Source organism: Mirounga angustirostris, unplaced genomic scaffold (assembly GCF_029215605.1).
Source record: "Mirounga angustirostris isolate CCGP_5_RB_7025 unplaced genomic scaffold, mMirAng1.0.hap1 SCAF_1, whole genome shotgun sequence".
Classification (NCBI taxonomy): domain Eukaryota; kingdom Metazoa; phylum Chordata; class Mammalia; order Carnivora; family Phocidae; genus Mirounga; species Mirounga angustirostris.
Window position 1 is genome coordinate 129,194,088 of NW_026991709.1, and position 15,045 is coordinate 129,209,132.

The 15,045-nt window shown below is 39.5% G+C and overlaps 1 protein-coding gene across 1 annotated transcript in view; it reads right to left on the bottom strand.

The window, feature by feature from the left end:
* LOC123862939 (collagen alpha-4(VI) chain-like) overlaps nt 1-2,844 on the bottom strand; it is a 90,313-nt gene extending 87,469 nt beyond the window's left edge. Inside the window, exon 1 of the mRNA XM_045902151.2 lies at nt 2,769-2,844. Within this exon, the coding sequence (XP_045758107.2) occupies nt 2,769-2,844 (76 nt within the window). The remainder of the gene's footprint in view (nt 1-2,768) is intronic.
* Nucleotides 2,845-15,045: the final 12,201 nt, after the last annotated feature.

Below are 15,045 nucleotides of genomic sequence, written 5' to 3' on the forward strand. Positions count from 1 at the left end.
TGGCTCAGGCCAAGGCTGGATGGTACCTGAGGCTACATCCTTGCTTGGCTTCTTCACCCCCAGCCTGTCTCACTTCTCTTATTCCCTTACAGGTCTGTCCTAAAGAGTACTCCCGCACAATAACACATTCACCAAATCCCTGTCCCAGGCTCTGCATCTAGAGAAGCTGACCTAAGACCTCTGCTTTCCAGCTTTGACCTCTGGCACTCCCTAGCTACCACCAGCCCCTTTTAGTTTTATCTCGTGGCATTACCATAAGCGTGGCTCCCATTTGGCTCCTTTGGCTCCCTGAACTCAAGCCTGCACTGTACAACTACTTCCAAACCCAATTCCAACCCCGGAAACACAACCCCAACAGTGGCCAGAGCGAGTGGTGCTCCAGCTGGGCCCACCCTGGTCTCCAGCATGGAAGGGATCAGAAGCCAGCTGACTGCAGGACTTGAGCCAATAGTTCATCTTTCTGCTTCTCAGATTGCATCTCTCTACTATAAGGGCTTGACCAGATGACCTGGTCTCTTCCAACTCAAACATTGCATTTCTGTGACAAGAAGTAAATACACGAATTAAATACTGTGCTCGTGCGGACCAAAAAAAAAGGGAAGAGGTGATTATGATCTCTCTGTTTGTCAGTAACCATCATGACATTTCCCCCACACTTCGCAATGTGATTGTCCGTGCTGATGGTAGGAGAACCCGTGAATCAGTGATGAGAGAGAGGAGAAACAAAAGCAGAAACCAGCTGAAGAGGATGTTAGTTTCAAGTGGCTCAACAACCAGGGAATGAATATCCCACGCTGGTTAAATACATTTTGCTTTTGGTCTTGTGCCAGGAGAGTTAAAATACTGGCTGGGGCTGGCCCCACACTCACTCTCCCCACTCCATTTTGCTCTCCGTGGTCCAAGCTCCATGTGGCTCCTACATGCTAGTCCATCCACTGAGTTTCTTTCCCTTTCTCTCTCTTTTCTTTTTTTCTAATAAATTTCCATAGAATCATGTTCTTTTATCTTGGTTTATAATGTAACATTCATCAATGTGCTTATTCAACTCATGGCGATCTCCCCAACTAGACAGTGGGCTCCATGCAAACAGACACTGTATCTTTCATTTGTTTGTCCATCACTCAGGTGTCTAGCATAGAGTAGTCACCCAAAAAAATATTTAAGGAAGGAAGTACTCGGGAATGAGAGAAGGAGAGAGGGAGGGACAAAGGAAGAAGATATCACAAGAATGGAAATATTGAACATTAATGAAACCAAATAAGGGAATCAGAACATTTTAGAGCTAGAAAGAATCCTATGAGATAATGTAATACAATACCATAGCCACGAGGCACATGTGGTGATTGAGTACTTGGAATGTAGCTAGCACAAATGAGAAAATAAATTTAAAATTTTACTGAATTTTAATTTAATTTAAATAGTCACATGCGACTAGTGGCCACTGTATTGAAAAATGCAAGTATAGAAGAATGTAAACCAAATTTACCCATCTTGCAGATAAGGGAAATAAGACCTAGAAAGCAAAGTAACTCACGTAAATCAGTTCGAACAGCCAGTATTAGAAACCAGGTCTCCTGACATCCAGTTCATACTCTGGACTGCCATAATGAAGATTAAATTAAAAATCCATATTATAGGAAGGCAAAGACCTTGTAAGAGTTTAGGCAGAGAAGGGCTGACGAAGGGTGGTATGCTCTAGGGACATTGAATCACTTCTAGGTTCCAGAGTCCCACTTCTCAGGAGTTTGCCTAATCTTGATCATAAAGCCAAGTGGAATGATTATTGAAAAGGCAGATAATAAATGAGCTCATGGCCCTTTAAGCTTTACTTCCCTTTGGTGCTCCAGAATGCAATCCTGTTGAGAGGAAAGAATTCAGTGAGTGCTCCAGGAATGGCTGCCTGGTTTGTCCCCTTAACATCTCTTTCAGAAGAAATCAAACACAGACTTGAGAGTGTTTCCGTGATCTTTCCAAACAGGAGAAAACTCACAGCTGTGGAACAGTTTTCCAGGCAAATAAGTATGGGTTCCATGATGTGCACCTCTAGAGATGTATTACCTTTTCATACATTGTTACTTTTCTTAACCCCTCCACCAGCCCTTTGTCATTTTAGAAGGTGTTCGAAACATGAAAAGACTGACTGTCACAGCTTCTGTTCACAAGAGCGGGGAGTCAGAGCTGGAGGGAAAATTTAGAGAGCTTCATGGGTTTTTTTTTTCCAACAAATAACAGTGTATGTAATTATATATAAATATTTAAACCTCAATACTGTCTCAGTGGGGCTTCGAGCTACTCAAACAATCTTCTCTTCATGAGACTTTCAGCATGAAAAGTCACAACAATCTGTTAAAATGACTGCAAAAAAAATTCCAGAGGTGTCACTGGCGTTTAGCGAAGCTATCCATCTCATGATGACAATTACCTCACAGAACAGCTCTGCTAAAGGAGACAAAGCAAAATGCGGAGTCAAGAGAGCAGGCCGATGTTTACAAAAGCATTTGAGAGCCTGGTAATACATTCAGAAGTATAGCATTTTTTAATAGCTATTTTATTTATTTATTTATTTATTTTTGTCATTTGAGGTTAAGCTTTGAAAAAAATCAAGTGCCCGCTGTTCACTAAAAGCTTCTAGATTCTAAGCTCTCCTGAAAAGAAGCATTTCCCTTCCATTAATTATGAAGCTTCTGTGCTATTTTCTTTTAAGATTGTCACTACCATAGGTCCCTGGCAAGGTCATCATTTTTGGCTTAGAGAATCCGATGCATTACCAATTCTCTGTGACTTGATGAAGCCAAAACTAGCTGCAAGAATGATGAACTCCCAAAACGCCTTCCGAGTCTCCATTCTGGATATGGACCTAGGGGAAAAAAAGAAACCTCATAATTAAAATTCTGTCTTCATACATTTTAAATGAGTGCATCATATCATATGTTAATTATATCTCAAAAAGTTGATTTAAAAAAATATATAGAACCATGTCTTTCCCCAGACCAACAGAAACTTGATACAAAATTAAGGGCTTATTGCTACATTGTTTCAATTATTCAGGGAAGATGGTCTTGGCTAACCCAACTCAGGAAGAGTTTTGTAAACACCCAGAGTGTATACCTCAGACTTCACTGTTTAAAATTGTCCAGATAGGACTATAAAAGGATAAAGCATATGGGGCATGGGTAGAATTTCTGTTTCACACACTGAATTCGTTTGGTGGAACATAAACATTTCTGGATGATTTTGCTTGTATTTTTATACAAGCATTGGATGACCTTATAAATATTTGTGGCATGCAGAAATATTCAAATATCTCAGGAGCACATCTGCCTGATAAAATGAGGATAGCCTGAAAATATTTTATATGTTCCCAGAAGAAGCCAAATATCAGACTTCCCTCCCCCTAAACTTGGATTCATTCCTGAAGGCCTCCATGAAAATTATCCAGTCCCAATTCCATTTCTGTTTTTTTGACTCTAAAGAAGTCCATGTGTTTAAAAATAAGAAAATCATGACATTCACATTGAATGAGGTTTCAACTGGAACAGGGAACACCTCCTCTTTATCTTCTTAGCCAGCCATCCTCAGCATCCTCAGGGGGTTAAAAGTAAGGATTCTTGATAGACTGTCTGAATTTGAATCCCAGACCCTCTACTTAATAGTTGATCTTGGGCAAGTTGCTTCACTGCCCTGTGTCTCAGTTTCCCCATTTATAAAACTGGAACAAGAATGACATCTACCTCGTAGTCTTGCCATCAGGATTAAGTGAGCTCATTACTGAAAAACACTTCAGCTATGCCTGATACATAGAAATCACTCTTAAAGTGCTTGTTAAATAAAATAAGTCTTCTTGGATACCCACCATGAAGTAAAGAAGTATTGCCTCTAATTTGAAACTCAGAATCCATAGAGGTAGACGAACACTAATACTCTGCATTGTGCACTAATAAGGAAGTTATTTTGTTTTGTGTGTTTTAATTTACATTTTTTACTTAATTCATTTAATTTTCACTCTCAGTTGATTGCTACTTTGTAAGTTACTATGCTGGTATCTCCAGGTTCTTCACTTCAAACCTGGAAAAGGCCAGCAGAGCAGACCTTACTCAGCTCATCTTGTTGATGGAAATGAAGAAGTCGGGCCCCAGAAAGGTTAAGTAGCATGACAGCTACAGAGCCGTGGACTGCCAGGCTCTGTCCCATGTAACCCGAGTCCAGGTACAGCTTACGACAGGAACTCTAACCCTTCAATGAAAATCCCCAAGTCCAGACTGTCACTCAACTCTCCAGAGCCCAACTCATGTAAAATGAAGACCTGTGAGCAATTTACCGTGGGGTAAAAACGTGAACTCAAGCCCTAAGTTCCCGTATCCACCAATTGGTCTTCACAGAGCACAGTTTTATGTGCAAAATGCTGTATTTGGGTGCTCCAGAGAATGGAATTACAAACCTAGCTTTTATGTTTAGAGAACTGAACAATCTATTTGGGGGGAGGAACTTTACATATGAGAAACACTAAGAAATTCAGGAAACTTTAAACGCATACTGTAAATGCATCAAAGAGTTTAGGTGAGTATCCTCATTGTGTCTACATCACTTTGCAGTCTTGGGCCCTTTAAGAGGAACATTGTATGGAAATCATACCATGATGCCCAGAAATCCTAGCTATCCAACAACTGAAGCTCTCTTTCCAGAAAGTGTAGGTGGAGGGGCACCTGGGTGACTCAGTTGGTTAAGCAACTGCCTTCGGCTCAGGTCACAATCCCAGGGTCCTGGGATTGAGCCCCGCATCGGGCTCCCTCCTCAGTGGGGAACCTGCTTCTCCTGCCGCTCGCCCTGCTTGTGCTCTCTCTCTCTCTCTCTCTCTGTCAAATAAATAAAAATAAAATCTTAAAAAAAAAAAAACAGAAAGTGGAGGTGGAGCCATCCTATTTCCCTAAGGACACATTTCTACTGTGCATGCTTAATTTACTACTTAGAAATGACTCAAGGATGTGAGATAACCACATCTATTTTACTATTTTATGGTAACAGAAAATACTGGGAGAATCCTTGACCTCAAAGGTCAAGCCTTAATTCTGGTGTCAGCTTGACCATTTGCTTTGCGGACTTGAGCTAGCCAGTTCACCTTTTGAGGTTTATGTGAGGACTCTCAAGGGATTGATACTGATCTGGGACACCTACTACATTGCCCACTATATTACAAACACTCTCCAGGGTACTGGTCCAATAATTTTCCAATAATAGATGTGATATAATTGGATTTCTCTGTTCCTCAGTTTCTACATCAATCTCCCACTAATGCCTCCTCATGAAGGTATATAGGTAATTTGAGGGAAGATACTTTAAGACTGTAAATATCTTATTCCCCAATAAACTCTCATCTAATGGCAAAGTGAACGAATGCATGATCATAAAGAATAGAGCTTGAGAGTAAAGAGCTTGAGAGTTTGAAAGTGCCAGGAAGTATGATCCAAAATAAATTCAGATGTTATGATTATGGTTATTATTACTATTGTTACAGTAAAATACCATACCATAACTTTTTAACTCTTGGATTAATAAAGTTGGATGAAACAGAAAACCTTGAAATAGGGTATCTATATTTTCATATTCTGTTATATCCTAATTATTAGTATTAATGCAACTAATCACAAGAAATGAGAAGTATTTTTAGTTAGTTGTAAATAAAGTACCAGAGCTTTTTATGGAAATCCAGTGGAAAAGCCAGAAGTTTATAAACATTTTACAGCTGTGCATATGTGTATTTACATTGATGAAGAGAAAAAGGTCTATAGATTAAGGACTTAATACCTATATTTTATATACTATTTCATGAAGATTTTATATCTAATTTAAGCTGCTGAAGGGGTTTTGCATTTGAATATGTAGGGTTCATTGTGGAGGCAAAAAAAAAAATATGAAGCCATTAAAAGAAGAGCAATTAGGTAGGGCTAGCATAGAATACTGATTCTTTCTGGAAATAATTCTAATGAGTGTGGGGTAGAAAGACACTTCTCTCAAAGTATGCTGAGAGAAGTCAAATAGTTCAATAGTTGACTAGGACAATCTATTTTCTAAGACTGATTCATTCAATTAAAAAAAATTATCTTGCAAGTAACCACCATAGTAATAATTGATTTAGGGGAGAATCATCAAATGAAGCTAAAACTATTGGGTAGAAGCATATTGGGGAACAAGGTTTTAACACAGTCTCAAAGTATCTCCTAACAGGGGCACCTGGGTGGCTCAGTTGTTAAGCGTCTGCCTTCGGCTCGGGTCATGATCCCAGAGTCCTGGGACCGAGCCCCGCATCAGGCTCCCCACTCTGCGGGAAGCCTGCTTCTCCCACTCCCCCTGCTTGTGTTCCCTCTTGCTGTGTCTCTCTCTGTCAAATAAATAAATAAAATCTTTAAAAAAAACAAAAAGTATCTCCTAACAAATTACTTGTAAGTTACAAAGGGCAAAAAAGTACTTTTACAACAGAGAAACATGGTGGACATGATGTAACCAACAATGGTAGGCTACATCAATATCACATACTTCTTGATGTGATGCATGAGAAAACTACATCACTTATATGGTAGTTCTCCTCCAATCCCATGACTTAAATCTAATAATGGGGAAACAATCATATACACCAAAACTTGGAGAGAGTCTAAGAAACAACTGACCTGTGCTCCTCAAAAATGTTAATGTCATGAAAAAAACAAAGAAAAGCTGAGGAACCAACTGAGGTTAAAACAGTCTAAGGAGAAGTGGCGATTAAAGGCAATGAACAATCTTGGATTAGAAAAAAAAAAGTCTATAAAGGACATAAAGGGAGAAAACAGGTAAAAATTTAATATGGACTGAATGTTATATAATAATTCTGTATCAATGTTACATTTCCTGAGTTTTATCATTGTGTTGTAGTCATGGAAGAGAACGTCCTTGTTCTTAAGAAATATACATAATATGAGGCAGAGGGTCTTGAGGTCACCCACTTACTCTAAAAGGTTCAGCAGAATTATAATAATTCATAGAGAGAGGAAAAAAGTATTGCAATACTCTTGCAACCTTTTTATTGAGTGTTTACTGTTTACCAGTTAATATGCCAGGCACTAGAAATAAGATGAAAGAAACAGTTCTTCTCTTGAGAAGACTTGGAACTCTAGTGGAGAGAAAGAGATGGATATATTGTAATATTGTGGGATGAGCAAAATAATATAGAAATCTGTACAAGGTGCTGAGGAACACAGTGGGTGAGCATCTCTCTTCACTTGGTGAAGGCTTCACAGAGCAGATGATGCTGGAGTTGAGATTTAAAAGAGGAATAGAAATTTACAAGTAAGCAAGTGGAGAAAGGGAATTCCAGGTATGGAACAGCACGTGCAAGGACTCAGAAGAGGTATTGGACAACCCAAATAGGGCTCATCCAAGGCCTTGAGAGCTAAAGTTTTGGAGTGCAGGGAACCTGGGCAAGCCTTCTTGGAGCTCAAACACCAGGTGATGCATAAGCTCTGAGGGCATACATCTAATGGAGACCTTTGGTTTTCTGACATGCATGAACTCAGAAGGTGGGATAGAAGAGGGGACCTGGGTAGAGCTTCTCAGTCTTCAACCATAAACCACCTTCATGTCATTTAATTAAACTAGCTGTGCTTTATATACCAGTCTCCTTCAAGTTTCCTGTTCTCCCTCTATTGACCCCTTGAAAATAAAATGAAAAGATGCCATCTTTAATGTTCTACGCCAGTGGTTTTTAGATTGAGCATTGTATCAGAATCACCCAGAGGACCTGTTAAAACCCAGCTTCCTGGACCCCATCTCTAGAGTTTCTGATTTAATAGGTTTGGGTGGTGAGAACTTGCATGCTGAGTGGATCCAAGGGACCACACTTTGAAAACCACTCTTCCATGCATTTAGCATGCAGCGGTTCCCAGACAGACAGATGTCTGCTCCACTTACTTTCAACAGCATCTTCAGCTCCACATGGAAAAAAGCAAGTGTCTGTTATCAATTAGGTGGGGAAAGGGAAGAGGCGATCAATTAAAAATAAAGTTTTCTTTATACATGCCTGACTGAGAGGTAAGCAGAAGCTTCAAAATATTTAGATGAAAGACCCAATGCAAATGTGCAAAATTAACTTAACACATTTTTTCAATTTGCTTTGTAATTATACTCTATTCCCTAAAATAGTAAAGAGCTATGTTCTCTCTCTCTCTTTTTTCAATTTTTTTCTGGTCATTTAAACACGATTATTTTAAGCACTGTATTATTTGGCTTTCTTACAAGACAGTCTTGGAGTATACCACAAGAACAGTCCTGGGCCACAGGAAGCTCCAGAAAGCAAACAGTTGGGGGACATGAACAGATTCTTCTGTACACATCACATTAGAATCCACACGGCATGTTTAACAGTTAAGAAAAATGAAGGTTAGCCTTAACCTATTGCATAAACATTAGCATTTGCTTTCTGTGCCCATTCACGAATGCTATGACGGCTTGGATATATACAGAACTTTGTTGTAACATATTTGAGGGAGACTGTGTCAAACATTTCAATGACAATTAATGTGTCATGAGGCTCAGAAAAAAAATAACAAGATGCAGGATCCTGGAGCATTCCTCCAGGGAGGGATAAGGATTGCAATGGCAGAGTTCAGCAGGGCAGTGTGCAAAGCAGGAAATGGATGTTGATGGCCATGACACTCCCACCAGCTGTGGTCATGTCAAGACTAGCACACAATTTGTAAGGTGTTGAAAACTTGGGAAGGGAATAGAATGTCAGCTCTTGGGCAGTTCTTAAATATCCTAGGCCCTCTTCATATCTTGATTCACCTAGTTTCCCACTGTGCTAGGTTCATAGGTCACCTACTCTCTTTGCCATATTGCATTGACATTGCTTAATTGTTTATCTGCCTTACTGGGCTGTGAACACACAGAGAGAGGAGCCACCATCTGAGACATCTTTGCAGTGCTGGATACGTTGTTGAAACTAATAAATCTTTCCCTTTTGTGATCATTATATAAATGTTTGAACTGCTGAGTGCTTTAATCTAAGGGCAAAATCATACTCAAACTCTTCCAAGTTATGTGTAGCTTATAAATTCCATCACCCCAGCATTTCATGAGCTTGGTTTTGCCAGAGATGGGAATAACTATGCTATCTTTCTCAAGTGTTTCATTCAGGAAGAATCCCTACAATCCACTAAGTAGATCAGGCCCCTCTGAAGACCTGGGGCAGTCAGGACACTGCCACTCCCTACTTCCTATCACCAAGAAACACAGAAAGAGCAAGTTGGGGTAGTAAATAAGGGCAAGATGGCCTTCTGCAATTGCCTAGGGCATCATACACCCTGTCCGTTATTTCTTTTATGTCCTTGAAGAAAGTTGCTCCAGAATCTGAGAAGAAAGTGTAGTGTGGAGCAGTAAAAACTGCATAGAACTTGACTTTGAATTTTTTGGTTCAAGTGTCAACCCTGCCACATTCTTGTTATATAGCTTCTTGGAAGTCTCTTGAACTCACTAAACCTCAGCTCTGTCAGCATAAAATAGAGGTTATGATACTGCACCATCACTACTTGGCAGGGTTACTGTGAAGACAGCAGAAGCTAATGGGGTAGGAAACACTTTGTAGAAAGCTATAAAACTTGGGAGGTTACCATTACCTTGTCAAGCAAATAATCCACAGAACAAAATTCCAAAAACTGAATCCTTTCTCACTGATAGAACCAAGCCTCAGCATTTTTTTATTCCAAGAGAAAAAATGTATTGCTTGAATCAAAGAGCTGTGGCTACATTTCTGCTTCATTATGTCTAGGAAATAATCACACTATGATGAAAGCAAGGTTTGTATAGGAACAGCATATGTTACAGCAGTGAGAGAAAATTCCCTAAATCGGAGAAGTGGGGTATCAGGTGTGACAGCAAGTTGGTGGTCACCTGGATGAGAAAAACTCTTTGAAATCTTATGTTCTGAAATCTTAGCTGTCTATGTTCTTTGGGCTGAATCTTTCACTTTTGTCTGCAGGGCCTCAGCTTAAAAATAACTTAAGTGCCATTGAACCTTTTTGCATATCTTAAATAGCGTATAATAAAAATTTTTAAGACAAACTGAAAAAATACCCGCCAAATTCAGTGACACAAACCTATCAAGCCCTTGGAAAGGTAATGATATTTCTTTACAGATTGCAAGATGCATTGACCGCGCTACAAATCTCTCTGGAGTTTATAGAATTATAAGTCAGTGTGGTTTGCCAAGTCCACTCAGACTTTGATGATTCAGAATATGTCACTTATTCCTTCCTTCTGCCTAGAAGGCTGTGTACTACTCCTTGGCCCCAGTACACACGCACACGTGCACACACACCTACACATACACACACCTGCAGGCTCTAGTCACCTTTCACAACCCAGCTCACGCATCACCTTCCTAACCCAAGCCTGATGGCAAATCACTCCCTGTTCTGTTCTTCATCTGAAACTTGTACATTTATTGCAATGAATAACTGAGATTTGTTAAAACCGTGTCTTTACCATTAATATATGCTCAGCACCTAAAACAGTTCCCTTCTCTGCTCTCCTTTGTTCTTTCTCTCTCCCTTCCTTCCTTCTTCCCTCCCTTTGTTCATTTCTCTCAGTTCCTGGCAACTGCAACCTTCTTGTAGCACAGACCAGAAACCATGGAGTTATGATTAACTCCTCTCTCACACACACCCTCCATTCAACCTGCCAAGAAATCATGCTGGATCAATGTTTAAAGCTGTTTACACAGAAACTGATCCTCTCATCATTTCTACTGCAAACAGGCTGGTTCAAGCCACCATCATCTCTCTTGCTTGATTACTACAACAACTTCCATGGCTCTCCCTGCTTCTAACCTTTCTCTCTGAAGTCTATTCTCAACATATATCCAGCAAAATCCTTTTAAAACCTAAGTCACCTCTGCTCCAAGGCTTCCAATGGCTCCCTGTTTCATTCAGAGTGAAAAAACAAAATAGGCTGCAAGGTCCTATGTAATCCGGCCTCCAGTTTTCTCTAACTCGCCTCTCACCCTCGCACATTAGACCCTGATCGCTTTGGCCTACTGGCTGTTCTTCAAATAAGCCAGTTACACTCCCTGTTTAGGGTCTTTATACATACTGTTTCCTCCATCTGAAATGCTCTTCCCCATATATCGCCATATACCCAGATATATCCCTATATATCCGTACACATCTACACATATCCACATATATCTACATATATCCACAAATAGCCACATATATCCTATATGTCCATCTATGTCTACATATATCCCCATATATCTACACACATCCGCATGTGGTCCCATATATGATATATAACCCCATATATCCACATGACTGATTCCCTGGCTTACCTCAAGTCTTTGCTTAAATGTCATCTCAGTAAGGTCCACCCCAGCCATTCTACTTAAAATTGCTACCCATCCTTGTACTCCCAGCACACCCAACCCCATTTACCCCCTTCTGCTTTTTCTCTTTTCTTCTTTTCTTATCACCTTCTAACATGCTATGTAATATTCATCATGGTTTTTATGAATTACCTGTTGTCATGTCCCACCTTCAACTAGAAGTGCTACAAGGAATTTTGTTTTCTGTGATATATCCCCAGTGCCTGACACACAGTAGGTGCTCAGAAAAGATTTGTTGCATAAATTCATTTGTTCAGGAAAAAAATGATTTCCTGTTCTTAAGATAGAATGTTTTATACAAAGAGTTAGAGGCATTCTTGGGAAGATTGGTGCCCCCTAGGCCATTATTTTTTGGTAAATGGAGGACTCAAAGCCAACTGGGTTCACTTTCTTATTTTAATTATAATTTTATTTTTAATTCATTTGTATTAAAAAATATAATCAGAACAAATATCATAAAACTAAACATTTGGCAAATTTGTAGAGTAAGTAAAACCGGATCACAGGCATAGTATTAGAAGGGACTTGGTTTAAGATCTCTGAGAAATCTAAAATGGAGCCAGTCTATGACTACACCCATGCCCAAGGATGCAGGGGAGAGATGCAACCAGAGGTGAATCTTTTAAAACTCCCAGCCACAAAAATTCACTTACACAGTGAGTTGCTCAAACATAAGACATAAGATTAGGTTGGAATGTTTGGGCAAAACAATTTCTTGTATGATCTTTTTTAAAAGACTCATGGTGTTTTTATTTCAGGCCAAAATATCAGGTAGATAACATTCATTATTTCACTTTTTAGTGACTCTGTAATGCACCAAATTTGCTATTTCTGCAAAAATGTAGACGAGGCTTCATTACTCTTGGTAATGAATAAATGCATCCATAGACCTTTCAAAGCCCATTCCTCTGAGTCAGAAACTACCAGACAGAATATATGTGATGGCAGACTACTTTCAAAAGCCTGTGGCATACACATTCGGGGGCTGAAATAAAAAGGACCCTTTTGCATTTGCAATTCCCTGGGCCTATTTCTTAGCTTCTGAAGATCAATACAAAAGAGAACAAAAAAGTGCTAGATTTTTCTCCTGTAGTCCTGTGGAATAATTCTCAGTCAATATTTGATCCTTTCACCCCACAGAAGTCATCCTTAATAGCTGTCACCATCCCTGTCTGTCCAGTGAACTTAAATGTATTAAGTATCAACCCCAGTCATCAAAAAATTGCCCATAAAATCCGAATCTGACCAATTTTATATTAACTTTTCTTGAAGTTCTTTATAAAAATAATCATTTTCTTGAACTCTAGTAAATGATATGCATGCTGATGTATTTAGGGAATTTACTGATGTTTATAATTTACTTTAAAATGCATTTAAAAATAAGATGGATTAACAGATGGCTAGAGGGATGGATATGTGAAAAAACAACTATATTAAAATGTTCATGGTGAACCTAAGTGGTGAGTATACATGTATTCCCTCTGAATTCTGTAACTTTTGCTCTATGTTTGAAATTTATCATTAAAAATTTAAATAATCGGGGCGCCTGGGTGGCTCAGTTGGTTAAGCGACTGCCTTCAGCTCAGGTCATGATCCTGGAGTCCCGGGATCGAGTCCCGCATCGGGCTCCCTGCTCGGCAGGGCGTCTGCTTCTCCCTCTGACCCTCCTCCCTCTCATGCTCTCTGTCTCTCATTCTCTCTCTCTCAAATAAATAAATAAAAACTTTAAAAAAAAAATTTAAATAATCACCTAACTTATTTCTTAAAATTGTGTATGGTGGTCAAATGGAAAGGAAAATGAGAGTCTAATTATATGAATCCTGGCAAACTAGATGAGAGAAAACTCTATTTCTAACTCAAAATTGCCCCTGGGATTGCTCTGAGAGAGTCATTTTTACCTGAATTTATATCTCTACTAAAGCCTTGTTTATTCCCTGAGTCTTTAGTGTTTTCTTTCTTCCTTTGGCCTTACAGTTCTAACACTAATCTCCGTGTTTAAATTCTCCCAAAGATTTGCATCAGTGAAATAATTCATGAGACATGTGTGAGTCCCCATAAATTGGTTTCCCCTTTCCACACAGATGGTAAATTCTGGGCCCAATCTTAAAATATTTCACATCTTCCTGCTCCACAAAAGTTCAGAGTTACAGATCTCCTTTCATCACACTTTGAATCTTAAAGGTTATTCTATATCTGACAGAGATACTCTTTGGGGTTTTTCCTCCACATCTTCATCCCTGTCTCATTTTCTCTCCATCTCTTTGCTATACGAGGTCTAACTATATCACTTTCTCTTCTGTTGGTCCGTCTATATGTCCCTGTCTCTCTCCACCCGGAAGTGAAAGAGAAGCGGGGCATTTGCAAAAATACTTGGAAACAAACTAGAGTTCCCACCTACCAAACTCTCCCTGGGAAAAGGCATTTCCTCCTACCTGGCAAAATCTTTCAGACTTGTTCTTTTAATTCCTCCTTCTGGTCTTCATCCCTTAAGAAGCTGTTTGAGCCTTGGGAATTCCCTAGAGTACAGGAAGGCTCAAGGGTACAATGACACATCAGCTTTTCCAGTATTTAATCCACTCCTGGGGGAAAGGAGCGGGGGTGAAGGGAGGAGCAAAAAACGGTGTTTATGGTGACTGATGCACTGTTTTTTCTCATGCGTGCTTTATTGCCACTAAATAAAAAGAGTCCTTCTGTAAACACTGGTCTCAAAAATGCATACAAAAACTTACCAGGAAGAGCATTCTCAAAAAATAGTAATAATAATAATAAAATAATATAAATAAAACTAGACTTTTTCTAATTTAATTAAAAATTCCTAGAATAAAAATTAGTCCTAATTATCCTTATTTCAATGATTTAGTCTCCACCTAAAGTCTCTAGACTATGAGCCCGTTGAAAGCAGGAACAGGGTATAATTCATCTTTGGGTCACTTGTGTCCCCTGGATATCCCCAGCCAAGGGTTTTGTACATACTAGGTCTCAAAATAGTAGGTATATGGGATGGATGAGTAGGTGGAAGGATGGGTGGATAAATTAATGAACTGGACAACAACAAAAACTGTCTGCATTGATAACATTTACCAAGCAGGATAAAGCTCAAGTGTCTGTACTCATCTTGGATGTTCTAAACCAGCCCAAACCAACCAGATTAGAAATCAGGATGGAGTCAAAGGAAATATATAAGTATTTATATGTGTATATATACATAAGTTAAACTAAGAATTAAGCAGCTATAAAAAGAAACCTAACGGGGAAGGTCATTTCCTTCTCACATAGTTCAGTCCAAGGTGAGTGTTCCAGGTCAGCAAGCAGCTTTCCTCCACACAGTCATTCAGAGACCCAAGCTAATATTCAACACGGGGCATCTGAAGTTTCTGCAAGTACCACCATGGTAGCCAGTGGGAAGGGTGAAAGAGCTAACCCTACAGACTTCCTCCTAAAAGAGTGAGTCAGAGGCTGCTCACATTCCTTCCACTCACATTCCACTGGTCAGAGCTTAATGACACTGCCACATCCAGCAGCAGGGGTGCTTGAGGTTTGATTTCCCACCAAGGAACCATGTGTCCTGTTCAACTCTGTTACCATAAAAGAAGGAGAGGGAGAATGGAGGTGGAGGAGGGGTTGGTCAACTACCATCT